General features: G+C 44.4%; 2 protein-coding genes across 7 annotated transcripts in view; both read left to right on the forward strand.

Moving 5' to 3' along the window:
• Positions 1 to 1,105: 1,105 nt before the first annotated feature.
• On the forward strand, positions 1,106 to 12,556 carry A4GNT (alpha-1,4-N-acetylglucosaminyltransferase). The gene is made up of 3 exons (XM_008008999.3): positions 1,106 to 1,545; positions 2,911 to 3,343; positions 8,866 to 12,556. The coding sequence occupies exons 2-3, from the start codon at positions 2,936 to 2,938 to the stop codon at positions 9,478 to 9,480; spliced, it is 1,023 nt and encodes a 340-aa protein (XP_008007190.3). The 5' UTR covers positions 1,106 to 1,545; positions 2,911 to 2,935; the 3' UTR covers positions 9,481 to 12,556.
• Positions 12,557 to 18,100: 5,544 nt separating this feature from the next.
• The window catches only part of DZIP1L (DAZ interacting zinc finger protein 1 like), a 53,498-nt gene continuing 44,651 nt past the window's right edge, over positions 18,101 to 26,947 (forward strand). The window contains exons 1-2 of one of the 6 annotated variants that reach the window (XM_038002829.2): positions 18,101 to 18,407; positions 21,249 to 21,389. Coding sequence is in view for 3 of the 6 variants with exons in the window: in XM_073023588.1 (XP_072879689.1) it covers positions 25,630 to 25,632 (3 nt within the window). In the remaining 3 variants the exon portion in view is untranslated. Of the gene's footprint in view, positions 18,408 to 21,248; positions 21,390 to 25,400; positions 25,633 to 26,947 lie in introns of those variants that run through there. The other 5 variants (XM_038002826.2, XM_038002827.2, XM_073023588.1 and 2 more) reach the window with 5 other exon arrangements.

Below are 26,947 nucleotides of genomic sequence, written 5' to 3' on the forward strand. Positions count from 1 at the left end.
CTATTTTTCTCTTCCATTTTCCTTGGTAGAAAGTGACAATTGCTTCTTTGGTTTACAGAGCCCTTTCATTCTCACAGTGAGCCTGAGGTCAGTCATTTTCTGCACTTTTCAAGGAAGTTGAGGTTTTGGGCAGTTTAGGGGCTTATCTAGTTCCCTCCGCCTGGGGTGACTGGAGGCATAACTCCAAGCTCAGTGCTACTTCCATCATACTTTCTACTTGGTTCTTGGTCAGACCAAGTTTGGGATTTTTTGTGTTTGGGATTTCACTGCATTGCTGATGCTCACATTCATCCTCACCTGACAAAGGCCATTAACTACATCACTGATCTCTGCTTTGACCACTTGTTCAATAGTTTTAGCCACTGGGCTAGCAATTGCGAGGCACTAAGATATGTGACCCACCTGAGACCCAGGAATGCATTGCCACTCCCACAGATGGGGTCCTCTAGTTACCCCTGAGCAAGGAGCAGGAGCACTAATCTCCACTCCCCTTCACAGGAAAGAACAACTAATCTGTCCAATTACAGAGAACTTCGGAAAGATGCCAAGGAACTCTGAGCCCAGAATTGATGAGGTCCAGAGAAGAAATTCAGCTCCAAAAGGAAGAGGGGAGACCTACAAGCTGTTTCTGGGATCCTTGGACACATAGAAAACCAGAAGCCATCAATGAGTGGGGCAGCTTTAATTCCTTCATGTAGGACCTGCTATGTTAGAATCCAAAGTCTGCTCAGGAGCAGGCCTACCTGCTCACACTAGAGCATCCAGGGGGAACTGTGGATACCTGCTCACGGCCAAGACAGGTGACTGAGCAGAGGATGGCTCCAAAGAAGATTACTAAGAGCTCATTTCAGGGGCAGTGGGGAATAGGCCACAGGTGAGTGCTAACACCTTGGGAAATGTGGGGACTGCCACATCAGTAGAGGACAACAAAGCTGGCTTCCTGAGACTGAGAGGAGGCTCATACAAGGGGGACCTTGGGGAAAAAGGAGCCTTCCTGCAGCCACTGTGACTGACACTGGAGAATCACTTCTTACATTCTAAATCACTGGGCCTTTGGACTGCAGGCGCTTGTTCATTGCTTATTTGTGTTGATGGGCTCTCTTTCCTTTTCATCAAACTTTGTGCTTGCAAAGGGGTGTTTGTACCACCTTACAGGGTCTCTGTCCATAATTTTGATTCAAGCTAAACTGAACAAGTGCAGGTTATGTTGGCTCCAAGGTTATGCCAGGATACAGCTTTCTCCAGGTGAAAGAATCCCTTTATAACCCCCATAATAGATCCACAAACAGGCAGGATTAGTGTGTGGGTCACCTTAAAAATCTAGTGAACCCCCTCTTGTTCCCAAGTGTCTGTGTTTGAGGGAACTTAGTAAAGGGAGGAGCTTCCGGGGAACTTTTTGTGTTTAGTCTCAGTCTGCCAATGATTTACTCACACTGTGTTGTTGAATTGGAAGATTGGGTGGCGATTTATCAGAAAGTGTACCAGGAAAAACTTGTTGTTTCTAAGATCTCAAATACTGGTGAACTGCAAGTTTCCAGCTAGAAGGTAGGCTCTGATTCACTGTTTTGTATTTTCTAAAACAGTTATAAGTAATTTGAAAGATAGACCTGCCAAGAATTGAGATCTGTGTTCTGCTTGGTTAGAGCTAACATTTATGGTGAGGAAAACACTGCAGGTAACAGTTCAGAGCCTGGACTTTGGTGGCAGGTGGATGCAAGTTATGGTCACAGCTTTGCTAGATCTTGGCAATTTATTTAACTCTGTAGCCTTCAGTTTGCTTCCTTTGTTAATTTTTTTTCTTAGTTCTATTAGTTTTTCAATTATGTTTTCTGAAACTAGAGATACTTTTGCCTCTTTTAATATTCATAGTAGAAATTTCTTTCTCTTGTTTTATTGCATTGGTTACAATTATCAGATTGTAACCAATGATGTCAGTGACAATGACAATGGGCATTCATATCATATTCCTGATCTTAATGGGATGTTTCAAATGTTTCATATTAAGTATGATAATTACTGTATGTTCTGGTGGACATTGTTTAAAATCAGCCTAAGAAAGTTTCCTTGTACTTTAAAAAAATTGTGAATGGGTCGGGCGCGGTGGCTCAAGCCTGTAATCCCAGCACTTTGGGAGGCCGAGACGGGCGGATCACGAGGTCAGGAGATCGAGACCATCCTGGCTAACACGGTGAAACCCCGTCTCTACTAAAAAAAATACAAAAAACTAGCTGGGTGAGGTGGCGGGCGCCTGTAGTTCTAGCTACTCAGGAGGCTGAGGCAGGAGAATGGCGTCAACCTGGGAGGCGGAGCTTGCAGTGAGCTGAGATCTGGCCACTGCACTCCAGCCTGGGTGACAGAGTGAGACTCTGTCTCAAAAAAAAAAAAAAAAAAAAAAAAAAAAAAATTTGTGAATGAATCTTAAAGTTAGTCACATTCTTGGCATCTCTTGAGCCAAAATGATATGGCTTTTCTTCTTTAGCCTGTTAAGATAATGCATTTTATCAATAGTTTTCCCTATTAACTAATTATTTTTAATGTCAAATCATTTTAAAATCTAAGATAAATGCTGATTGGTTATGATGCATTTTTCTTTCTCACACATTTCTTGTCTTTTTCTTTTTTTAAAAAATTTTTGTGATAATTTTCACTATGCTGCCCAAGCTAGTCTCAAACTCTTGGACTCAGGGGATCCTCCTACCTCAGCCTCCCTAGTAGTTGGGACTACAGGCATATGCCACCATGCCTGGCTGCATTTTTTCTTTTCACTATTGCTGGACTTGATTTCATAAGATTTTATTTAGGATATTTAAAATTTAAGTTTTTAAATCATATTCATGTATCATTTTCTCATGTGCTACCTTTATCAGCCTTTGCAGCTGTGATTTTTAATTAATTGTGTTGATTTAAAAGAGCAGGCTGGCACAGAGAAGAGGACATGCGGAAGGAGCTCCAGCTCTCCCTTTCAGTCACCTTGCTGTTTGCCTGTGGCTTCATCTACCAGTTCACCCTGAAGTCCAGCTGCCTCTTCTGCTTGCCTTCTTTCAAGTCCCAGCAGGGGTTGGAAGCCCTCCTGAGCCACAGACGCGGCATTGTGTTTCTAGAGACCTCAGAGAGAATGGAGCCGACCCACTTGGTCTCCTGTGCTGTGGAGTCTGCTGCTAAGATTTATCCTGAGCGGCCCGTGGTGTTCTTTATGAAGGGTCTCACTGATTCCACACCGATGCCCTCAAACTCCACATACCCAGCTTTTTCCTTCCTCTCAGCAATAGACAACGTTTTCCTCTTCCCTTTGGATATGAAAAGGCTGTTTGAAGACACACCATTGTTTTCATGGTACAATCAAGTAAGTGTTCAGGGAAACTTAAAATATCAACGAATTGTATATATGGGTAAACTGAGGGTAAGGACTCAGGTCGGAGATGGAACTAGAACTCATATTTGGGTTGACTCTCATTTGACCCTCTTTTTACCATGTTGAGAACTGATTCAGATAAACAGGGGAGACTTGTGTTAGGTGCATCTTTATTCTCGTGTCTTTTGCTTCTAGTCTTATTTCTTTTAGGATCTTGGTTACTTTGGAGACTGTTCTTAACTGAATGAGTTTTTATATCTTTTCTAGGTGTATACGACACTTATTTTTCACTATCGTTTAAAATCCACTTATGTTAAACTTTTTTTTTTTTGTACCTAAAGGGGAAACCAGGCAATATTTAACATGAAATGATGTAAGTAGAAAATTCATGAAGGATCGGTGAAATGCTGCGATATGGATTGGGTTGTATTAAGATATGATTGAGAAACTCCTGGAGCTCGGAGGAATTTTGTAATCCCCATGATAGTAGCAAACCATAATAAGGGAATAACATGCCAATCTAATATTTCTCTCATAGAAGAGCTGAAATCAGGTTGCTTAAGGAAATTGTAGTACAGCCACTCAATGACTCCATTATGCAGGCTTTAACTATGATTTTTTAAAACTGACATCCTATGAAGACTATAACACAACATGGAATTAAAACCACCTTATATCATAATGTAATTATAGTAGTTATAACGATTTAAGTTATGCAAAAACCCACACACATCTATTGAAAAAAGAAGACCTCAAAGAACTATACAACACACAATAATAGTAGGTGTTTTAGTATAATTGGATTAGGAGTGAATTTAGTGATAAGAATGTATTGATTTTACAAATAAAATTATTTTAGAAAACAAAAAGTAATTTAAAAATTGACATAAAAATAATACTATTCACATTGGCTGTGCTGGCATGCACCTGTAGTCTCAGCTACTCCAGAGGCCGAGGCAGGAGGATTGCTGGAGCGCAGGAGTTCAAAGGCCAGCCTGGGCAACATGGCAAGACTCTGTCTCAAACACACACACAAGCAAAAATAATACTATTTGCTTGCCACATAAAGTTCTGTCTAAATTCTAATCATAGGCTGTAGCAAATATTAGCAAACTTTTTTTTTTTTCTGTATAGGGCCAGATAGTAAATATTTTTGGTTTTGTGGGCTAAGGTGGCAAAATTGAGGATATTATGAAGGTACTTGTGGTAGTTTCCTCCGTCTGCTGTAACTAATTACCACCAACCTGGTGGCGTAAAACAACAGAAATTCGTTCTCTCACAGTTCTGGAGGTCAGAAGTCCCAGATTATTTTCACTGGGCCAATATTAAAGTGCTGGCAGGGCTGCGTTTCCTCCTGAGTTCCTAGGGAAGGATGATCCCTTGCCTCTGACAAGCTTCTGTGGCTGCTGGCATTCCTTGGTCAATAGCCCCTCACTCCAATCTCTGTCTCCATCTTCAAATCTCTTTTCTCTGTGTGTGTAAAATCTCCCTCTGTCTCTCCCTTTAAATGACACTTGTGATTGCATTTAGAGCCCATCCAGGATAATCTCCCTGTCTTAAGTTTCCTGATGACATCTGCAAAGATACTTTTGCCATATAAGGTAACATCAGCAGGTTCCAGGAATTAGGACCTGAGGTCTTTGGGTAGCCATTATTTAGCCTACTCCCTGCCCCACCTCATTTGCCTGGAAACTGGGTGGACTCTCCTGGGTGGAGGGCATGCGTGTACCTAGTTGCTGTCAGCTGGAGACATTTTTTGGACTAAGTGACAGACCTGATGGGGAGGGACCTGGTGGGCCAGAAAGGTAGGGGCTGGGGTTGGGAGTGGCTGCTGGGGTCAGTTTATTCTTGGCCTCAGTGACTTCTAGATCCCAAAGTGCCTATCTCTCCTTCTGAAGAGCCCTGAAGTCCTCAGATTGGGACTCATTAGGAGGAGGTGGAGCAGTTCATGGATTGAGTTTCCACTGTGTTGGCAGTGCCAACAGCAGAGTTCCCAAAAAACAGGTGGTGCTGCCCTGTGCAGTGGCAGGGTGGGCAGAGGGGTAGGGAGGCAGTTTCTGGGAGTGGAGGGGATACCCCAGCTTGGTCTTTGTGGCTCTCAGTGCTAACTTGCTAGAGGGTACTCCGGGACTCTACAAGTTTCCTGATGCCTGGGCTAGACTAATACCACCTGATATAGTTTGAATATATGTCCTCACCAAATCTCATGTGGAATTGTAATCTCCATTGTTGGAGGTGGGGCCTGGTAGGAGGTAATGGGGTCATAGGGGTGGATGTCTCATGACTTGGTGCTGTCCTCAGGATAGTGAGTGGGTTCTCACAAGATCTGGTTGTTTAAAAGTGTGTGGCACCTACCCCCAGCGACTCTCTCTCTTGCTCCTGCTCTTGCCATGTGATGCGCCTACTCCTGCTTCACCTTCAGTTGTGAGTAAAAGCTCCCTGAGGCCTCCCCAGAAGCCAAGCAAATGCTGTTGCTTTGCTTCCTGTACAGCCTGCAGAACCATGAGCCAATCAAATGTCTTTTCTTTATAAATTACCCAGTCTTAGGTATTTCCTTATAGGAATGCAGGAACAGCCTAATACACTGCCTAAATTGTATTTTGCTCCTTGAAAAAAATCTGTAATTAAATTATTTTGGGAGAAGCTGCATACCACATCCTTTTCTTACAGATGAATCACGCACATGAGGATATTAAAGCCTCTTTATCATTCTGAACTAAAGAAATTTAACTGGATTCAACCCATCACTTCCTAAACTTATTTGAGCATGGAACCCTCTTTCAGTGTGACACATAAATAATCTCTTGGCATTGATGTTCCATGGAACACAGTTTAGGTTGCTCTAAGCTACACCTTAATTTTACTATGTTGGATTTTAGGAGCAAGATGGGCTCTGAGCTCGAGAGCTCCTAAGTGTTTGCTCTGTCTGAGCCTGCAGGATACTACAGTAGGCTGTACATCTACAGGGATCACACCATAATACCCTAGGGATGCTGAGCTCTGGCATGTGCTTCCCCAGTTAGGCCACCACAGGATAGCTGGGAACCACCCGTTAGGAAAGACTCAAGGTGCCATCACTTCCTCATGACCACTGGGTTTGCTACACTGATCTGGGCTACTGTAGCCCTTAATGATGCCCAGGAATTAGAACTATGGGCATAGGGTGGGGATGGGCGACTGTTCTTTGAGCAGCTAGAACCTTCAACCTCTTTCTGCTGGTCATCCTTATTGGAGCACTTATGTTGTTTTTGTTTTGTTTTGTTTTGTTTTGAGATGGAGTCTCGCTCTGTCGCCCAGGCTGGAGTGCAGTGGTGCGATCTCGGCTCACCAGAACCTCCGCTTCCCGGGTTCAAGCAATTCTCCTGCCTCAGCCTCCCAAGTAGCTGGGACTATAAGCATGCACCACCACACTCAGCTAATTTTTGTATTTATAGTAGAGATGGGGTTTCACCATGTTGGCCAGGATGGTCTCGATTTCTTGACTTTGTGATCCACCCACCTCGGTTTCCCAAAGTGCTGGGATTACAGGCATGAGCCACCCCCGCCCGGCCTATTTTTTTTTTTTTTTTTTTTTTTTTGAGATGGAGTTTCACTCTTGTCACCTAGGCTGGAGTGCAATGGCACGATCTTGGCTCACTGCAACCTCCGCCTCCCAGGTTCAAGTGATTCTCCTGTCTCAGCCTCCCTAGTAGCTGGGATTACAGGTACCTGTCACCACACCAAGCTAATTTTTGTATTTTTAGTGGAGATGGGGCTTCACCACGTTGGCCAGGCTGGTCTCGAACCCCTGACCTCAGGTAATCCACCCACTTCAGCCTCCCAAAGTGCTGGGATTATAGGTGTGAGCCACCACACCCAGCACAATGTGACAATTTTTAAGAACTTGTGAAGATTTCTGCAAAGTTTTAGTTGACCTGCTTTCATTTGACTGGATAGCAGAATTTTAAAGACTGTTTATTTTGTCAAAAGCCAGGGGTGGTTGTTTAACCTTTTAAGCAATGTCTTTAAAATTAAAAAAACAAACAAACAAAACATTTTGCTTTCTATTTCTCTTCAAAATGTTAGCATTCCATATGAGAACACTGACATTTATGCTGATTTATTTTTGTTCTTTTTAAAGTAATTTTCTGTTTTGCCCACATTTTAGCCTTTGCAGTCATCTGTGACTCCTCTCTCTCCCACCCCACATCCAGCCCATCAGAAAATCCTGACCAGCTTCATCTTCATTATGTGCTCTTCCCTCACCCCCACTGTTAGCACCGTCAACTCTTGTCTGGATTATGTCAACTGACTCCTAACTTGCCTTTGCTTCTGCCCTTGCCACCTACCAACCCTACCCCAGACTGATTTCTACACAGCAGCCAGAGTGACCCTTTGCAGACTAATTGAGATCACTTCCCTCCTTTCTTCTAAACCTTCCAAATAACTTCAGTCTTGGCCCCAGCCTACACAATCTAGCCTCCCTCCCCACCCCTGTCCAATTCTGATCTCATTGCCTACCCTACTCCCTTCTCTGCTTCAGCCCACTGCCTCCTCCTTGTTCCCGCACATGGCAAGTGTGCTTTTGCCTCAGGGCCCTTGTATTCACTGGGATACAGACCTGAGCTTCAGTGACTTTTATGCCGTGCATTTGTGGAACTATATGAACCAGGAGGGGAGGTCTGTGGTTAGAGGAAGCAACACACTGGTGGACAATCTCTATTGCAAGAGAAGAGAGGTCTAGGAGTTCCTTCCTCCTGGAACTCTCTTTTCTCAGCTATGGGCATGGTTCACCCACCCACTTCCTTCCAGTTTCTGGGGGGAACTAATGTAATACAGTGCTCCACCCTGGCCCCTTCACAGTCCCTTCACCCAGCTTTTTTTCTTCATGGTTGTTGTCAACATCTGACACATAATGTTTATTTATTATCTGTCTCCTCCCAGGAGGGTTTTCTGTTTGTTTGTTCACTGCTGTATCCTTAGCAGTTTTAATAGAATTCGGCACATAGTAAGTAGGTCCTCATTAAATATTATTAGAGGAATTAATAAATGAGCAAAGGTATGCATTTTAAGATTCTTTTTACCAATTTTTCAAATAGCAGACATACTGATTTTTTCATTGTCAGTTGTTAGCATTTTAAGGGCTTTATTTGGTTCTTCCTCTACAGTTTCATATTTGTAGTTTATGTCACGCACACTGAAGAATGAATCATACAGTGCATTGTGAAATCTTTTCTGGATTTCTTCTTTATTTTTCCAATGCTTTAATGTTTTTAAAAAACCATTTCATGAAATCTTTAAAAGGTGCTAAAATCTTTCCATTGATGCTGATTGCTGCAAACTTTTTACTTAAATGAAAAATTCTGGAGTGAGGTAAGTTTAGTAAATTTGCAAAATCGGGCTTGTAGCAAATAGGATTTTGGGAAGCTGGCTTCTTTAACCCCTCCCCAGCTTCTCTGGGCCTGGCCTCCTGCTGTGATGCCCCTCCCTCTTCCCCCTGGCTACTTGGGACTGATTTGCACCTGCTCCTGCAGATCAACACCAGCATAGAGAGAAACTGGCTCCACATCAGCTCGGACGCATCCCGCCTGGCTGTCATCTGGAAACACGGTGGCATCTACATGGACACCGATGTCATCTCCATCAGGCCCATACCTGAGGAGAACTTTTTGGCTGCCCAGGCTTCTCGGTACTCTAGTAATGGAGTATTTGGGTTCCTCCCCCAACACCCCTTTTTGTGGAAATGCATGGAAAACTTTGTTGAACACTATAATTCAGACATTTGGGGCAACCAAGGCCCTGATTTGATGACAAGGATGTTGAGGGTATGGTGTAAACTTGAAGACTTCCAGGAGCTGAGCGACCTCAGGTGCCTGAACATATCCTTCCTACATCCCCAAAGATTTTACCCCATCTCCTATCCAGAGTGGAGGCGCTACTATGAAGTGTGGGATACAGACCCAAGCTTCAATGACTCCTATGCCCTGCATTTGTGGAACTACATGAACCAGGAGGGGCGGGCTGTGGTTAGAGGAAGCAACACACTGGTGGAAAATCTCTATCGCAAGCACTGTCCCGGGACTTACAGAGACCTGATTCAAGGACCAGAGGGGTCAGTGACTGGGGAGCTGGGTCCAGGTAACAAATAGAGCTAACACTGGGTTGCTGCTGCTGCAGTGTGGAAATGGATATTTCCTGGAGTGCCACATTTTCACTTGATCTCCACTGTCCCTTGCGGGGGTGGGCAGAGGGTTACCTCTCAAATGTCAGTTAGGATTAGCTTTCTCTGTCTATAATAGAACAATCCCAAATAATACTGGCTATAAAACATACACTCATGGTCCATGTGGCTGCTTGGCCTCCAACCCACCATGTTTGCATTTCAGGCAGTAGGAAGAAGAAAAGAGGAAAGGTGCACTTGCTTTATTTTGTGAAGACTTCCTGCTAGTACCGTATAACACTTTCTCTTACATTGCACTGACTGAGATGTAGCTGCAAGAGAGGCTGGGAAGTTTAAGGAGGAAGAAAAAATGGGTACTGGGGTAGGCAGCGAACCGTTTTGCCACATGTTCTATTTAATACAGTAAGATTAATTCCAGGACCTGTTAGAGCATTGACTGAGGTAAAAAGAGACTTGATTTCTAGTCCTGATTTTGACATTCATTAATGCATTCAGTCAATAAATATTAACTGAGCCTGGTCTATGTGCCAAGCATTGATTTAGATGCTGCAGATACAGCTGGATCAAGCAGATGAGGTCCTCAGCACTTATATCCTAATCCCTGGCCTCATGACCCTGGGACAGTCTCCTCTCCTCCCCAGGGTGTCTGCTGTTCTCTACCCTACCTCTTTCCAATATACACTTTAACCCTGTCATAATTGGCCCATAGAAACAAATTACAAACTTAGACTATTTAAAACTGCTGCCCTTTTTAGATTCACATAAAAATTTACCTCCTGCATTTCAAAATGTCATGTTCAAAACACCATAAATAAATACAATTTTTATTTGTCAATTACAAATAAATTATTTATTTATTTTCAGGAGGTATGAGAATTATACTGTTATGAGAATATTTCAGCAAACACTTATCAGCAAAGATTTTCTAGAACTTTCCTTTTGATAGTTTGCTTTACGGAAGAAAGTTTGTATTTGCCCTTGAATATAAAATTATGATACCTTTTCAAACTATATCCATCTATCCCTCTTTTATTCTAATATTTCCCCCTTTAGGAATCACTGCTGGCCAGGCACAGTGGTTCACACCTGGAATCCTGGCACTTTGGGAGGCTGAGGCAGGTGGATTGCTTGAGCCCAGGAGTTCATGACCAGCCTGGGCAACAGGGTGAAACCCTGTCTATCAAAAAATACAAAAATTAACCAGGTGTGGTGATACATGCCTGTAGGCCAAGCTAGCTGGGAGACTGAGTTGGGAGGATCACCTGAACGTGGGAGGTTGAGGGTACAGTGAGCCAAGATCGTGTCACTGCACTCAGTCTGGGTGACAGAGCCAGATCAAAAAAAAAAAAAAAAAAAAATCACTGCTCTGACAGTCTTATTAAAAAATATTTACAAGTCATGTCTCATGCCCCAGCTTTATTTATTCACAGCTACTTGCTTTGGACTTGTAGATGTCTGATACCATCATCAGGCTCTGAGGCTGCTGCCATACCCCATGGTTGTCCTCTGGGTTGTGTCCTAGGAACTGCTACTGGTTTTCAGTTCTCCTGACTGTCTCCACAGGTGAGGATTTCTAAAGCTAGCTGTCTTAGAGACAAGCAGGGACACATAGGTCTCTCACTTCTACATCTAGAGAATGCATGACAAATGGTTCTTCAACTGTCGAACATTCCTGATCAATAGGGTTTTGAGGGGTTTGATTAGAAATATTTTCGATATTTCAAAAATATGTGAATTGGCCATGCACATCGGCTCATGCCTATAATGCCAGCACTTTGGGAGGCCAAGGTGGGGGGATTGCTTGAGTCCAGGAGTTTGAGATCAGATTGGGCAAAACAGCAAGTCTCTGTCTCTACAAGAAACAAATAGCCAGGCATGATGGCTCACCTGTAGTCCTAGCTACTCGGGAGGCTAAGGAAGGAGGATCACTTGAGCCCATGGGTTCTAGGTTATGGTGAACTGTGATCACACCACTGCTCTCCAGCCTGGGCAAGACAATGAGACCCTATGTCAAATAAATAAATAAGTAAATAAATGTATACACACACACACACACACAAATTCATTTTGACATTAATGATAATTTGATGTTTATAGGGAGCTTTACCTGGCAGTAAATTATGTTTCTGATTAATATGTTTTTTGATTAATAAAACATGTAGGAAATAAAGTAATAATGTATTACTTAGTGAATCCAGTTTGTTTAGTGAAAAAGAACATTTCAAAACATGGTGGTGGTGATGATGGTAAGAGTAGTAAGTGGTAAGAAATGTGAGGTTCCTGGGACCCCAGATAACCCTGGATTCCTTCTGGCCTTTTGTGAATCTATGCCATTAATTTATGTCAGGCTACATTTTGAGAACAGGCTCATGCTAGTGTTTTCCCCTGTATTAATTTTTTTTCAAATCCTACTCATTCTTAGAATTTCAAATAGGATTGTGTGGGGCAAAACGTGAAAGTGCCTGTTGTGTACTACTGTCAAGTTTGTAGATACCTCCCACTCTTTCTCTGCATATATATTCCCGCTTATTGGTAAGAAGTCTCTTCCAAGTACTGCCCTTGCTTTTTCCCCAGGACTCCCACAATTCAACAAGGCTGTCTTATTTCCTTCTCTAGGGTAATGGCCAGCATCAGTGCTGATTGGTTGGTATCTTTGCCAGACTCATTAAATATTTTGAATACCATTCCTGAGTTTCTCATATCAACAGTTAAAAAAAATACAAATGGAATCATAAGATTCCATAACATGTGTTATGGCCAGCTGTGGTAGCTCATGCCTGTAATCCCAGCACTTTGGGAGGCTAATGGGGGCAGATCACTTGAGGTCAGAAGTTTGAGACCACCAGCCTGGCCAACATGATGAAACCCGTCTCTACTAAAAAAATTAGCCAGGCGTGGTGGTGGGCGCCTGTAATCCCAACTACTTGGGAGGCTGAGGCAGGAGAATTGCTTGAACTCAGGAGGTGGAGGTTGCAGTTAGCCCAGACTGTACCACTGCACTCCAGCCTGGACAACAAGAGCAAAATTCTGTCTGGAAAAAAAAAAAAAAAAAAGATACATGTTATTTGTATGTTGTTTTTCACTTTAAAAATGTATGTCTTAGGTACCTTTTTTCATTAGCACACCAAGATATACTTTTTTCTTTATAATGGTTGCATAGTGTTTCATTGTAGGATACATGATACATAATCTATGTAATCGTTATTCAATTGGTGGATATTTAGGTTATTCTAATTTTAATAGTACATGTAATACTATAGCAAAAAATCCTGATTCTTGCATTTTTGAGGACTTTAAATTTTGATAATTATTTTTCAAGAAGGCTGTTTGAAACTGCCCATTTTCCCACTTTTCACCAATTTAAAACATCTACTTAATTTTGGCCAGTATAATAGTTTAAAACACGTAATTTTGATGTTCATTTTGGTAAGGTTGTTTACATGTTTAACTGGCAATTATTTTTATTCTATGAATCATCTCATCTTTTGTCCACTCTTCTTTTGGGTTGTTCTATTTCTCGTTGATTTGTAAGCACTCTTTATAAATTAATGTCACTAATACTGTATCATTACATTGCATTTTTTTTAGTTCTTTGTTTTTTAACCTCATTTAGGGTGTTTTCATCATATATATTTTAAAATTTTTATGTAATCCAACCTGTCTTTTTTTTTGTCTTTTGGGTTTCATGCCATGCTTCCTTACCCTTCTGTCACCCTGCTCCCCTTCAATAAATAAAGGTAGAGCTCTCTCACCCAAGAGAATTGTCAGGACCCTGAATCTCAGATGTATCTTCTAAACTAAGTAGCAAGGTTATTGCACTCTCCTTGGTGATACTGGGGCAGGGGTTCTTAATTTAGGGGGCTGTGAAGAGATTTTGGGAGTCTGGGAACTTACATCTTTATTTTACTAGCTGTTAATCAAAATGTATCATTTCTTTCAATTATGAATGTAGGCCACAAACCGCAGTAGTATCAGTGAAACCTGTGACTGTCATTAAATATTAGTTTTTTCCTATCATGTTAAAGTTATTACAGATATCTTGAAATGTTGTTTACACTCTTACTACTTTTAGATCAGATGCTAGGTCTTGCTATTAAATGCATTAATAAACAAATGCTATTATTTTGCACATTTTCTTGTGTTCTCATAGCTATATTTTCAATATTTTGATGTCCTCTGTAATTCTATGTTTTGCTTTGTGCATTTAAAACCATTCTTAGACCGGCACGGTGGCTCACGCCTGTAATCCCAGCACTTTGGGAGGCCAAGGCGGGAGGATCACAAGGTCAAGAGATCGAGACCATCCTAACCAACATGGTGAAACCCCGTTTCTACTAAAAATACAAAAATTAGCTTGGCGTGGTTGTGCGTGCCTGTAGTCCCAGCTACTCGGGAGGCTGAGGCAGGAGAATCACTTGAACCTAGGAGGCGGAGTGAGCCGAGATCGCACCACTGCATTCCAGCCTGGCGACAGAGCAAGACACCGTCCCAAAAAATAAATAAATAAATAAATAAATAAATAAATAGTAAAAATAAAAACCATTCTGAGGAAAGGGTATGGGCTTCATCAAACTGCCAAAGGGGAATCCCTCCTCCAAAAGGGAAGAGCCCAGGCAGGAGGCGGCTGGGGCAGCTCCTTCCAGATCCCACCCCCCATCACTGCCAGCCAATGAGTGGCCATATCACGGCCACGCCTTAGGCCAAGCTTATCCAGCTCTGCATTTTCATTTTTGCAGAAGGGACGTTTTCTTGAGAAAGGAGGTCTTTTCGGTAGGTGCTCAGACTTCCTTCAAAGTGATCTTTTTGGGGATTGTACGATCTGCCTAAGAAAGAGTTTCTTCTCAGATCCTGCCACTTCTAGACATGTCAGAGTGCAGGCCTTTCTTTTGTTACTAGATTCTTAGATTTTTCAGGAGAAACCAGCAAACCAGATTTTATGTAACCGCCCCCCCCCCCGACTGTATGCCTGCCTACCTATACATCAACCCAGAAAGCTCAACAATACACTTTTGACCTTAAATCACCTCAGGGCTCCTTAGTGGCCGGCATTCCAGCGCGGGGAGCCCTGTCCATACACCTCAGATACATTTCCCTTCAGGAGAATGGGATCCAGAGCAGGCTTCTGAGGTGTGATGCCAGCATTTGGCAGCAGAGGGCACTCCTATTACAGGTTGCCTAGGCTGTGTCCTATTTCCTGAGGTGTAGGAGGGAGACCGTCTGTGAAAGGGGCTGAGCCGGGTCAGAGGGCAGGTGCCTAATACTGGGCTGAGGAGGGAGTACGGGGCCATTGGGGTATTGAAAATCCATCCTCCTGTCCTCCCACCCAGCAGTTGTGGGCCAGCTGCTCAGGGTGACAGGACTAGCCAGCTAGGGCCGGTCTCCCTTAGTCTGTGCACCTGTCACCATGGCTGATGCCAGATCTTGTGTGTGCTGCAGTAGAGGTGGGCAGCAGAAATGACAGCTTTCCAGTGCCAAGTGATCTAGTCCTCTAGAGGCTGTTGGTATCCTTGGGACTAAGAAAAGAACTTGGCACATAATAGGCACTCAGTAACTCTTCCCTTTGTTGAGGGTTAAACTAAGGCCTAGTAAGGGAAGAGTGTGAGGGTTGCATGCATGAGGTCTTGGTCAGCTCAAGCTGGAGGATCTGGTTTTTGGCTAAGGTAGATCTGGGTGAATGTCAAGTCTACTTTCTTACACCAGCCCTGCAAAGGAGGGCACCCTATTTACACATGGGGAAATTGAGGCTGGTGGAAATAACACACACAAAGGTATCCTCAGAACTACTTTCTGCAAATGTCAGGGATACAGTGGGAAGAGAGCTGAGAAGTAAATGTCTTAGGCGATTTCACAGTGTCAAGTCAAGAGGGCACACCACTGACTTGTAGGTTCAGGGCAGAGCCTACATATAATTTAGCTAATTTGGTTCTAACAACTCTTCTAGGTAGAGTTTACTTTTCCCACTTTACAGATGAGAAAAACGAAGATCAGAGAGGCTACGTGACGTTCCCAGGGTTATGTAGTTTGGGAATGTGGAATGTAGATGCATCTTTGACTCCCAAAGCCTGGACTCTTCTTTTTGCTCTTCTGGGTGGCAGAAAACCCTGGGGTGAAAAAAGTGCCCTGACTAGGAGAAGACAGCAGGAACAAGATTCCCCATCCGAGTAGGTGGTGCACAGATATCCCAACTTGGTCCTGGTCCCTGCTCCATCTACTATTTTTTTTAATGTTTAAAAAATTATAATAATAATTTTTTATGTAATGTAAAATTTGCCATTGTAACCATTTTCAAGTGTACAATTCAGTGGCATTAAGTAAATTCACATTATTGTGCAACCATCACTACCATTTATCTCTGGAACTTTCTCATCATTCCCAAACTGAGATTCTGTACTCATGAATCAATAACTACTCATTCCCCCTCCTCCGGCCACTGGTAACCACTATTCTACTTTCTGTCTCTGTGAATGGACTATTCTAGGTACAAGTGGAATCATACAATATTTCTAGGTATAAGTGGAATAACACAATATTTGTCTTTTTGTGTCTAGTTTATTTCATTTACTTAATGTTTTTGCCTTGATCTGAATGTTTGTGTCCCTGCAAAATGGGGTTAAAATCTTGACCTCCAAGGTGATGGTATTGGGAGGTGGGGCTTTTGGGAGGTATGGTTAGGTCATGAAGGTAGAGTCCTCATAATTGGGATTAGTGCGCTTATGAAAGAAACCCCAGAGAGCAAGGTAGCCCCTTCTACTAAGTGAGGGTGCAGTGAGAAGATGACAGCCAGGAAACAGGCCCTCACCAGGCACCGAATCTGCCAATGTCTCTATTTTGGACTTCCCAGCCTCCAGAACTGTGAGAAAAACACTTCTACTATTTACATGCTACCCACTCAATGGTATTTTGTTATAGCAGCCTGAATAGACTAAGACAGTTTTCAAGGTTCATTCATATGTCAGAATTTCCTTCCCTTTTAAAGTTAATATTATATTGTATGGATATACCACATTTTGTTTACCCATTAATCTGTTGATAGACATTTGGATTGTTCCCACTTTTTGGCTATTGTGAATAATGCTATTATGAACATGAGTATATGAATATCTGTTTGAATCCCTGCTTTCAGTTCTTTGGGGTATATACCCAGAAATGGAATTGCTGGATCTTTTGGCAATTCGTGTTTTAATTTTTTGAGGAACTACCATTCTGTATCCACAGTAATGGTACCATTTCACATTCCCACCAGCAATGCACAGGAGTTGCAGTTTCCCTGCATGTCCTTGACAATGCTTGCTCCCATACACATTTGCTTTGGCTGCCTCAAAATGTAGAGCTTGGCAGATTGAGACTGTGGTGGGAAGAAAGCCTTTGCAATGGAAAAAAGAGAAAGAGGGAGGGAGGGCGAAGAGTTGGGGGATGGGAGAGAGAGAGAGTGTGAAAAGGAGCTTTTTTCCCCCACTCTTCCCGGACCCTCATGGGGGCTGCACAGACTCCTAGAACCTTCAAGCAGCAAGACAGAGGTCCCCTCCACCAGCCACAGAGCTCTCCTTACACCTGGCCTCCTATTCCCAGCAACTTTAAGGAAGTATTTTTTTAATTGGCCATGGTTTTATCAAAAGCCTATTAAGTTTTTGCCACAAAAGGATTGTCTTTAAAATAAAAATAAGGGTAAGTATTTGACTGATGTCCCTTGGGAGTGCTTTAGAGAAGAGGAATGAATACTGACATGTCCTATCTTCCCAGATGCAGAGTTGTAAAACAAACAAACATAATTGCTTTTCACATGTAAAAGAAAACTGACTTAAACATACTAGCGTTTTCTTTGCCACGAAAGAGTTTACTTTCAGTGACTAAGCCAGAACTACTAGAGTTGCCGGGCCTACGGACAGGACACATGGCAAGTGCTTAGCCAGGCTGGCCAGGACTGACCATCTCTGCAAGGAGTCCATAAGAAGGCTCAGGGCAGCCCTTTCCTGCTCCTATCAATTTGAGTTGAGCAACAAACCTTTTGACCAAGGATCAGCTCCATGGCACAACCCACAGTTACGGTGCCCACAAAACAGAATCTCAGCACAGCAACTACTGGCTATGGGAAGCGATCAGAGACTAACATCAGGAGAAAAAATACGTTTTTCAGTACTGGGTTTCCAAGTTGGCATCCCCAGGGCAAACCAGCAGGTTGGGAGGGTAGGGGCTGGTGGGTGGGGGCTGCGGAGGGAAGGTGGCTGCTGTCTATCTGATCAGACCTGGGGCATACCCAAAGAACTCTCCTAGCTTGGGATCAGGTCAGGAAGAAACCAGGACGGTCCCTTTAGGAGAGTGGGCAGGACTATCTGCCCGGGGGGCTGCGGCCTCCCCTGCACAGCAGGCCATCGATTTTACCGGAGGCAGGGTGTGGGGAAACCGGGGCAAGGCCAGCCTCTCAGCAAGGCCAGGAAGCCATTCACTTGGATCCTGGATTTTACTAACGGATTAAACGTGGCATTCTCTCCTTCCCCCATCCGTTACAGACCTAAAAATAGCTCGTCCCAGAGGGGCCGGGAGAGGCTCCACCTCTTCTTGAGGTGGGGCGGGGCGGGGCGGGGCGGCTGTAGTAAGAGCGGGAGGCAACAGAGACCCCAAGTCAAGAGCTGACGGGCGCACCGAGCTCTCTGTCCGCGGCCCCGCAGGTTGGCGGCACCGGAGTGGGCCGGGCAGGCTCTGCCTCCGCCACAAAGAGCGCCCTGGCTGCGGGGAGCTGGGGAAGCATCCCGGGAACGGCGGGCGGTGAGCATTCCGGGAACCGTCTCTGGGCTGTCTGGGGCGGTGGAGCAAGTCTAGAGGCAGGACGTGGGGCAAGTAGGGGAGCAGCCACCTCGAGACGTCTTCCCGCCGCCCCCGGTTCTGGGCGACCCCACGGTGAGCGGGCCGCGCGGGAAAACTATGCCAGGAATTAGTCCCGGGAGCGGGGCGGGTGGGTAGCTTGGCTGCACTCCGAGGGATCAGGGATTCGGGAGGTTAAACATTAGCCGGGGCGAACTCCCTACCAGGGTGCAGCGGGGCGCAGAAGGAGCCGGCTGCGTGCGTCCCCACTGCCCAGGGCGCGCCCTTCCGCCTCGGCGCCGCCCTGCACGCCGGCCGCCTCCGCCTGCGCCGAACCGCGGCGCCCCGGGAGGGAAGGACCCGGGCGCCGGGCAGTGAAGGCGGGAGCGGGAATGACGGGATGCCCCAGGACTCGGCTACACTGGGAAGACGGCCTTGGGTTTTTACTTTTTGTAAAAAGAAAAGTGATTTGGGAGGGCTTGATGATCTGAGTGCCTTAGGTAAAGGAGGATCTTTTAGTAAATAGGTGATTTAAAAACAATAGCATTGGCATCTTTCGTTCCCCTTCTTCCTTTCCTGGGCTGGACCTCAGCAGGAGGCAGATGTGGTATTTTCATCTTGAGGTGGCTGCGAATAAAGTCCACCGAAGACCAGCTCAGTGCAGGACAGGGGTCCAGGAGACGGCAGAGGAGGAGGTCCGAGGGGGCCTGGGCAGGGCCTAGTTCAGGGAGCCCTTCCTAGGGGCCCAGGGCCTAGGCTGCCCCTGCCTGGCCTCCTGGAATTCGATTTCTAACAGGACTTTGGAGAGAATCCTGGGAAGTATGGGGTCTTCTGACTTGGCTTCTCACACCCTCATCTGCAGATAGGGTGGGTGACCTCTCTCTTCTCAGTTGCAGCCCCTAACACCTCTCCACACCCCTCCCGGATGTGAGGACTGGCCAGTGAGAACAACCCTGCTTAGGGAAGGCTGATCCTCCAGTCAAGTGGCTGATAAGGGGCCTTTTGTCTGTCTCGGTCAGCACCAAGGGTCTGGAGACACCTACCTCATCTGGAAATATTTTCTGATACTATCTAAATGCCTCATGAAGTTGTATGCTTCAGGTTGGAAACAGAAACCTGAATTCATGTGGGCACCATAACTGTGGGTTGTGCCATGGAGCTGATATTTGGTCAAAAGGTTTGTTGCTCAACTCAAATTGACAGGAGCAGGGAAGGGCTGCCCTGAGCCTTCTTATGGACTCCTTGCAGAGATGGTCAGTCCTGGCCAGCCTGGCTAAGCACTCACAATGTGTCCTGTCCCTAGGCCTGGCAACTCTAGTAGTTCTGGCTTAGTCACTGAAAGTGAACTCCTTCGTGGCAAAGAAAATGCTAGTATGTTCTAAGCTAGTTTTCTTTTACATGTGAAAAGCAATTATGTTTGTTTTACAGTTCTGCATCTGGGAAGATAGGACATGTCAGTATTCATTCCTCTTCTCTAAAGCACTCCCAAGAGACATCAGTCAAATACCTACCCCTATTTTTATTTTAAAGAAAATCCTTTTGTGGCAAAAACTTAATGGAGTTTTGATAAAACTATGGCCACTTAAAAATATCTCCTTAAAGTTGCTGGGAATAGGAGGCCAGGTGTAAGGAGAGCTCTGTGGCTGGTGGAGGGGACCTCTGTCTTGCTGCTTGAAGGTTCTAGGAGTCTGTGCAGCCCCCATGAGGATCAGGGAAGAGTGGAAAAGGAGAACACAACAGAATCTGAGAATAAGTCTAAGCTCTGCAGTGGTAGTACTTCAGGAGAGCTCCCAGGTCCCTGTAATCTCCGTTGAGGTCTCTGGAGCTCCCTTGCATACTGTGTGTGCATAGCCTGTTTGCAAACTGTGCGAAGGTTTCCTTGGCAGCCACAACAATTAGCATTAATGACACGCCTGAGCTCCCCCAGTGGGCACCGCTGAAGTTAGCTTGGGAGCCAGGTCAGGTTTGTAAATGATTGCCTGGCAGCCACCTTGGAAACTTGGCTCCCTCAAGTTCTCTTCTTGACTGCATTCTTGAGGAAGCAGAAGAGACAATAAGATGGCGATGTTGTTGTTGTCTAGCTGTCAGTTTATGTTAAAAAAGAAAAGATGTTTGGCCAATTTTGAGGAAGTTATTTTTGACAGATTATCAGTGGACTGGTTTTAGAGGAACCATAAAGTCTCCAGGGATTGTTTCACAGTGGGATGGCTGTGAGGTGGTGAACAACCTGTCACTGGGAGTGTGCAAAGCAAGGGTGGTAGATGGGTTTTCTATGTTCTAGATGGGTGTGGAATTGTCCCAGGCAGAAACCAACTCTTAACAATGAAGCAAGTTTGAATGTAGCACAAATATTCTTTTGGGTCCTTTATTCGTAATATTGGTCTAGGACTGGGAAGTTTCCCAAAACCCTGTCATTATATCTAAAGGTGATTAAACAGCTTCAGTTTTCCTAATGACAGTGAATCATTTCCTCTCTCTCTTTTTTTTTTTTTTTGAGAAGAAGTCTCACTCTGTTGCCCAGGCTGGAGTGCAATGGCACGATCTCAGCTCACTGCAACCTCTGCCTCCCAGGTTGAAGTGATTCTCCTGCCTCAGCCTCCCGAGTACCTGGGACTACAGGCGTGTACCACGACACCCAGCTAATTTTTGTATTTTTAGTAGAGACAGAGTTTCACCATGTTGGCCAGGCTGATTTTGAACTCCTGACCTCAGGCAATCTGTCCACCTTGGCCTCCCGAAGTGCTGGGATTACAGGCATGAGCCACTGCTCCCAGTTGACAGTGAGTCATTTCTACCTTGTGTTTCTATTCCCAGATGTGGGAAAAGCAGTCTACTCAAAATTCCGTCTGGATAAAGCATGATGTCCTTGCCCCTAGGGTGTATGGTTTCCAGGTAACGTGCAACACTCTCATTCGGCTTTTTGTCTGCCTATCCTAGTCAGGACGCAAGCTGTGGAGCTGAGTCGGGTTCAGACAAGCCCTGCTGAAATACAGGGAGAATTTAGAATCTCCAGCACTAACCCTGTCGTGATTTGCTGTGAACTCTGTCAGCGCTTGTACTTTGGTCAAGAAAACTCAGGTATTGTAATCTCCATAATGAGAAATAATTGGTATGTCATCGTCATCATTATTATCATTATTAAGAGTTTGGCATAATTGAAAAGCTCTGGAGTCAGAACTTGGCTTGAATCTTGGCTTCATTATTAGTAGCTGAGTGAGCAGGGCCCTTAGCTTCTCTGAGCCTCAGTTTCTACATCTGTGAGACGAGACAAACCATAGCCATCTACAAGGCTATATGAGTTTAGAATTAGTACTTTTAAAGGCTGGCACAGTGCCTAGCATATAGATGTTTGATAAATGTTAGCTATTATACTATCATCATATCATAATCATCTTCAAGTTCCACAGTACTGCTCCATCTTTATTTATTTATTTATTTATTTATTTATTTATTTATTTATTTTTATTTTTTTTGAGACAGTGTTTCGCTCTTGTTGCTCAGGCTGGAGTGCAATGACACAGTCTTGGCTCACGGCTCACTGCAACCTCTACCTCCCGGGTTTGAGCAATTCTCCTGCCTCAGCCTTCCAAGTAACTGGATTACAGGCGCCCACCACCACGCCCAGATAATTTTTGTATTTTTAGTAGAGACGGGGTTTCACCCTGTTGGCCAGGCTGGTCTTGAACTCCTGACCTCCGGTGATCCACCTGCCTCAGCCTCCCAAAATGCTGGGATTACAGGTGTGAGCCACCGCGCCTGGCCCTGCTCTGTCTTATAATGCCAGAGCTCTAGGACATCTAAGAATTGGACCCTTAGGGTTCTAGAAAAAGACATGAGTAATACTTTTGAGGTGCATTAAAACCTCATGAACTCAGACCCCTAATTCTGTGTAGCTGGAAGTGGGGCTGCCACCTTCTGTGTTTATGGAGTACGCTCAGAGTGTAAGTGTGAAGGTTTCAGGGCTGCTCAGGAAGCAAGCTCCAACACTGAGGCCACATCTTGACAGTCAGCGTGGGCGCTGCGACTTCTCACTGATACGCCTGATTCCACCTGCCAGGGCTCCTGCACTCTCATCTCTTATCAGTAGCCCATGGGATTAAACTGTGGATGCAGATGGTCAACAAATCAGCATTTACTAAGTCTGAATGGCATTTCCCTCCAATGAGTTTGAACGAGGGATTCCTAACTCAGCTTTTACTCTTTATCCTAACTCTTGGCAGTCCATAGTCCCATTTATTCAAGACCCTAAGAATATAGAATTTTAAGTCAGATATTCTGAGATTTCAACAATTTTGCTCAGTTCAGTAGCAATCTGGGTGCCAGGTAATGGGCTGGGGACGGGGATACAGCAGATATGAATAAGCCATGGTCTCAGCCCCTGTAAAGTTCATAGCCAGGGGAGTGGGGGAGGAAGGAGACAGAAGTGTCCTGGTATGGGCCCCTCTTCGGTGTTCCCAGAGAACCCTTTCCCAGCTCCTGTCTTGGCACTTGCCACTCTGTGGGTTAATTTCTGTGTATTTTTCTGTCTTTCTGGAGAAAAAACTTTGGAGCCAGACACTATCACTTACTAGTTGTGTGATTGTGGGAAAGTCATTTCCCCTGTTTGTTTCCTCTCTCTGTTTCCTCTCTTTGTTCACTCTCTGTTTCTTCGTCTGCGTAATATGTTGTTGTGAGAATTAAGTGGGATAATACATGTAAAGCCTTAGCACTGAATATGGAAAATAATAGAATTCCAGAAATGTGAACTATTTTTATTAACAACAGTAGGGATAGTTGCCCAGGTCGTCATTGATCCCGAGTGCCAGTCATGATGCCTGGCACTTAGTAGGGCCTCAGGAATCATTTATTGATGGGATGGAGATACGAATGTTGCAGAGACACCCTAACAGACCAAAGTGTATGCTCTGTACTCTGGAAGCCCAGGGGAGGGGCAGGGAACTTTGTGAGCCTAGCAGGGATTTATAGTGGTAATCATTTATTTATTTATTTATTTATTTTTGTATTGTGGGAAGTTTTTTTTTAATTATTGTACTTTAAGTTCTAGGGTACATGTGCACAACATGCAGGTTTGTTACATATGTATACATGTGCCATGTTGGCTTGCTGCACCCATTAACTCGTCATTTACATTAGGTATTTCTCCTAATGCTATCCCTCCCCTCTCCCCCCTCACCACAACAGGTCCTGGTGTGTGATGTTCCCCACCCTGTGTCCAAGTGTTCTCATTGTTTTATTCCCACCTATGAGTGAGAACATATGGTGTTTGGTTTTCTGTCCTTGCGATAGTTTGCTCAGAATGATGGTTTCCAGCAAGGACTTCATGACTAAAACACCAAAAGCAATGGCAACAAAAGCCAAAATAGACAAATGGGATCTGTTTATTTTAGTTTTAATTTTACTTTAAGTTCTGGGATACATGTGCAGAATGTGCAGGTTTGTTACATAGGTATATATGTACCATGGTGTTATCAACCCGTCATCTAGGTTTTAAGCCCCGCATGCATTAGGTATTTGTCCTAAAGCTCTCCCTCCCCTTGTCCCCCACCCTGCAAAAGGCCCAGGTGTGTGATGTTTCCTCCTTGTGTCCGTGTCTTCTCATTGTTCAACTCCTACTTATGATTGAGAACATGTGGTATTTGGTTTTCTGTTCCTGTGTTAATTTGCTGAGAATGATGGTTTCTAGCTGCATCCATGTCTCTGCAAAGTACCTGAACTCATTCTTTTTCGTGGCTGTGTAGTATTCCATGGTGTATATGTCCCACATTTTCTTTATCCAATCTGCCATTAATGGGCATTTGGGTTGGTTCCAAGTCTTGGCTATTGTGAATAGTGCTGCAATAAATATGTGTGTGCATGTGTCTTTATAGTAGAATGATTTATAATCCTTTGGGTATATATCCAGTAATGGTATTGCTGGGTCAATTTGTATTTCTGGTTCTAGATCCTTGAGGAATCACCACACTGTCTTCCATAATGGCTGAACTAATTTACACTCCCATTTGGAGGTAATCATTTGTAAGCAGGGCCTTGAAACATGCGTCGACCTTTAGTTGGAACAGAAGGAGGTGGCAAAGGACCATCTATACCAAGAGGCAGCATAGAATAGGGGTTAGGAGCCCAGACTGGAGTCAAGCTGCCTGGGTGTGAATCTTACCTCTGGATCTTGGGCAAGCTTCTTTATTTCTCTGTGGCTTAGATGATAATAGTACCTCCTCAAGGGCTTGTCCTGAGAAATATATGAGTGCTTCTTTGTAAAGCTTTTAAAAACAGTGCCTATACATAAAATAAACAGCCCAGAGGTGTGAAAGTGTGGAAGGCAAGTAATATGGTTACATGGGAGGTGCAGCTAGAAAGGTAGGTTTGGAAACAGTTCATCAAAGTCTTTGAATATCACTCAGTGTATTTGGAATTAGCCAACAAGGAACACAAAATCCATTCCTCTGTGGCTGGAGCTCAATAGTGGTTTCCCACTTTAAGCAGGGCCTGCACTCTCAGGTTTGCCACAATCCCTAATGTTTCCTAATCCAGCACTCCACAGATTTAGTGATTCTAAATCAGTAAGTCGGGGGATCTGCATTTCTAACAAATTCCCAGGTGATGCTGATGCTGCTGGTCCAGAGACCACACTTTGAGAACCACTGCCTTATTGTCTCTTGGACACTAAGATGGCGAATGAGTTGCCGTTTATCATCACGCATGTACTGTGGTTTCTTTCACATCTGATACATTTTGTGCATTTAATGTTACTTTTCTGGCCCTGGTGGAACTTGGGTTTGCAGTTCCTGGCATAGTCAGTATGGAATGGTTGGGTATAAGATCACAAGAGACCGAGGGGCTACAGAGAAAGAGATTTGGGGGTGACTGAGGCTCAGCCTAGAGCAAGCCTATAGTAGCCGAAGCTGTGAGCTCATTCCTAGGGATAGCGTGCAGGGAGAAATGGGTTGCAGGTGGAGAGCAGAATGTCAAGGGGGCACTGGCACACCCTGTCATAAAAGAAAGGGGAAAGAATAGTTACTGTTTAAGGAACAGCATTCAAACAGGTAGGAGGAGAGATGAGAGAGAGAGAGTGGCTGATGGAGAGTTCTTGACTTTATTATTAGAGAGAGGACTGTTGGCAAACATCTGAGGCCAAAGCTTAAATAGTTAAACAGTACAGTTCTCAGGTGAGCTCACCTGAAAGCTGGGACATCAGGAAGCAGGTGTCTTGTTACCCTTGCCCACAGCATGCCTGGTAACCTGCTGTTGCTCTGAGGCACAGCTTGTTGTGAGCAGTCGTCTCTGAGGCTCTGGTGGCACAGTTGCAGCTTTGGAGCTAAGCATGGTGAGTATCATGTCACTTGACTCCTTTTTTTTTTCCCCTCATAACATGGCAGAAATGTGCTAGTCTTCTCATGGCCATGGTGGGGGGCTTAGGTCTGGCTGGTTTTCTTTTTGGAGTACTTGTTGGGAAAGAGATTCTGAGAAAGGGAAGGATGGAGCTGAAACTGAAAAGGTGGGCCAGTGGCATCCTGTAGGCAGTCTCAAGACCAGGCTAAGCAGTTTGCATTTGGTACAGTGGGAATAGGGAGCCGTGCTGAGCTCCAGGGTGGGGAGCAGCTGTGTGGTTAGTATAGCTCCATAGCCCAGGACCTGAGCTTGGGCAGGACCCACATAGGCATACTATAAATGAGGAGTGAGGAAATGGATGAATTTGAGGTTTAAGGGATAAAGGATGATAATCTGATCAAAGCAAAATTTTAGGAGGAATAGCCCCAAGAATCAATGTTGAGTGGTTCAAAGTCCATAAGCTTTGGTGCCAGATGAACCTACAATTACACTTCAAATCTGGCCTCCTGTTTTCATCCATTTTGTACTGCTCCAACAGAGTAACACAGACCGGGTAATTTATAAAGAAAAGAAATAAATTTCTCACAGTTCTGGAAGCTTGACGTCCAATGTCAAGTCCAATATCAAGTCCAATATCGAGCTTGAAGTCCAATATTGGGCAAGGGCCTTCATGCTGCATCATCTCTTGGTGGAGAGTGGAAGGTCGAGAAAGCACAAGAGCAAGAAGGAAGGGGACCGAATTCCTCCTTTTATCAGGAACCTACTCCTGTGATAACTAACCCACTCCTACAATAATGACATTCATCCATTCATGAGGGCAGAGTCTTCGTGACTTAATCACCTCTTAAAGGTACCATCTCTCAACACTGCTGCATTGGGGATTGAGTTTTCAACATATGACCTTTGAGGGATGCCAAATTTGTAAAATGAGAATAATAATACCTGTTTGTAGGTTTGTATTAGGAGTTTGTATCCAGCACAGAGGGTGGCACTCTCTGCAGAGTTGCCAGTGTTATCACTGAGCACCTTCCCCTTGCATCTTCTCCAAGTCTCATAGCACCCTGTGAGGTAGGCAGGGCTGGCCTGTCACTGCCTTTCACAGAAGAAGACAGAAGAAGACAGTGGCCCCCAGCCTAGTCCTACCATTTTTTAAAGGCCTTCTTACTTCTGAAGCTGATTACTTCTTTGACTTTCTGTTGCACTTTTTAAAGTGCACTTTCTATTGCACTTTTTAAAGTCTGAATCATGGACCAGGTGCAGTGGCTCATGCCTGTAATCCCAGCTCTTTGGGAGGCCAAGGCGGGTGGATC

The sequence above is a fragment of the Chlorocebus sabaeus genome, chromosome 15 (assembly GCF_047675955.1).
Source record: "Chlorocebus sabaeus isolate Y175 chromosome 15, mChlSab1.0.hap1, whole genome shotgun sequence".
NCBI lineage: Eukaryota > Metazoa > Chordata > Mammalia > Primates > Cercopithecidae > Chlorocebus > Chlorocebus sabaeus.